Source organism: Protobothrops mucrosquamatus, unplaced genomic scaffold, assembly GCF_001527695.2.
Source record: "Protobothrops mucrosquamatus isolate PMUCROS unplaced genomic scaffold, P.Mucros_1.0 scaffold28, whole genome shotgun sequence".
Lineage (NCBI taxonomy): Eukaryota > Metazoa > Chordata > Lepidosauria > Squamata > Viperidae > Protobothrops > Protobothrops mucrosquamatus.
This window is the reverse complement of record NW_015386413.1, coordinates 2,956,069-2,958,288: the sequence shown is the minus strand read 5'-3', so window position 1 is coordinate 2,958,288 and position 2,220 is coordinate 2,956,069. Positions and strand designations below refer to the sequence as shown.

General features: G+C 46.1%; 1 protein-coding gene across 1 annotated transcript in view; it reads right to left on the bottom strand.

Moving 5' to 3' along the window:
- GTF2F2 (general transcription factor IIF subunit 2) overlaps window positions 1-2,220 on the bottom strand; it is a 64,852-nt gene that overhangs the window by 7,915 nt on the left and 54,717 nt on the right. The window contains exon 5 of the mRNA XM_015811074.2: window positions 281-380. Coding sequence (XP_015666560.2) covers window positions 281-380 — 100 coding nt within the window. The remainder of the gene's footprint in view (window positions 1-280; window positions 381-2,220) is intronic.

The window sequence follows — 2,220 nt, the reverse complement described above, 5'->3', positions numbered from 1 at the left end:
CCAATCCATTCATCCAATCCATCCATCCAATCCATCCATCCAATCCATCCATCCATCCAATCCATCCATCCATCCATCCAATCCATCCAATCCATCCATCCATCCATCCATCCAATCCATCCATCCATCCATCCATCCATCCATCCATCCATCCATCCATCCATCCAATACCCTTACTAAGTAGTGTGTGATGCTGGACAATCATACCTAGGAACCTGTCCAGCAAGGCATCTAACCTGAGTTGAAGAACCAGAATAAAAAAAGGTTAAAAGCGACTCACGTTGTACTGATGATTGGCCACGGGCTTGTAATTGGTGGTGACCGCCTTATCCAGCTGCATCGTCCAGCTGACGGGCTTTGAGGATTCCTCTATCTGAAGCCTGAAGGAGGAAATGGGGGGGTGGGAAATCAGAGAGGATATCAAGAAGGGCGACTCCTTAAGGATTTCTCTGCATCCTTCCAGTTTCTGATAGTCAAAAACCGTCTGTGAAACAGTGCGGATAAAGAGCAAGTCCATCAAGGATCAAGTAACCTTTTGGGATGAGACCTCGGAGGCCTTTTTTCTGAAGAGAAGGCACCATGAAATAAATCTTAGGCCCTACAAGGCCTTGGTAAGGCCACACTTGGAATACGGCATCAAGTTTTGGTCCCCACGATGTAAAAAAGAGGTTGAGACTCTGGAAAGAGGGCAGAGAAGAGCAACAAAGATGATTAGGGGACTGGAGGCTAAAGCATATAAGGAACGGTTGCTGGAATTGGGGATGTCTAGTTTAACGAAGAGAAGGACGAGGGGGGAGGGATAGGATGGCTGTGTTTCCAATCTCTCAGGGGCTGCCCCAAAGAAGAGGGAGTCAAGCTATTCTCCAAGGCGCCTGAAGGCAGGACAAGAAGCAACGGATGGAAACTAACCAAGGAGAGAAGCAACCTGGAACTCAGGAGAAACTTCCTGACAGTGAGAACAATTAACCCGTGGAACCACCTGCCTCCAGAAGTGGTGAATGCTCCAACACTGGAAGTTTTTAAGAAGAGACTGGACAGCCGTTTGTCTGAAATGGTATAGGGTTTCCTGCCTGACCAGGGGGTTGGACTAGATGACCTCCAAGGTCCCTTCCAGCTCTATTCTATTCTATTATTCTATTCTATTCTATTCTATTCTATTCTGTTCTGTTCTGTTCTGTTCTGTTCTGTTCCGTTCCATTCCATTTTCTATTCTACTCTACTCTACTCTACTCTACTCTACTCTACTCTACTCTACTCTACTCTACTCTACTCTACTCTCATTCTATTCTATTCTATTCTATTCTATTCTATCCTATCCTATCCTATCCTATTCTATTCTTCATTCCTTCTATTCTAAAACAAACCTTAGCTACCAACATTGGGGGGGGGGTTTTTCCTCATTTTGTATACACAAACCTGCCTAAGGCAACTCTTCCTCTTCCTCCCCCGCACTCATCCGACATAAGGCTGTCAAACAAGCCACATGTGAGTCCCAGCAAAGCTAGTTCGGAAAAGTTAGTTCGGGGGGGGGGGGGGGATGAGAGGAAATGTCCCAGTTTCCCTGCAGAAAAACAAACATTAAAAGAATTTAAGATGTAAAAGAACCTTTTTTTTCCCCCCTGAACCTGCCAGTGAGCGCCACCGCGGACGGATCATGAAAGACAGCTCAGAGACCGCCACTGGCAAGAAAAACAATCAGGTGTTTTCTGAAGTGTGAAGGTGCATTCTTGGAAAAATGATTCAGGTTTTCAAAAGGAGAGAATTAGCTGTCTCCACTGCTGCCTCCTCTGCTTCTTCTAATTACCGGTTAGACGTTTTGCTCAGCCGCCGAGAGAAAGTTGTGGAAAGGCCCGATTGTGGGGTGTCTGCAACGCGGTTCGAAGGAAGCTCCCCAAATTTCAGAAGCCACAGACTCCGGATTTTGGAGCCCATTCTGTAAGTCAGCCCATTTCAGGTAGACCTGGGTTCAAAAACCCATAATAATAATAATAATAATAATAGTTGGAAGGGACCTTGGAGGTCTTCTAGTCCAACCCCCTACTCAGGCAGGTAACCCTATACCGTTTCGGACAAATGGCTGTCCAGTCTCTTCTTAAAAACTTGGGGAAGGAAGGAAGGAAGGAAGGAAGGAAGGAAGGAAGGAAGGAAAGAAAGAAGGAAGGAAGGAAGGAAGGAAGGAAGGAAGGAAGGAAGGAAGGAAGGAAGGAAGGAAGGAAGGAA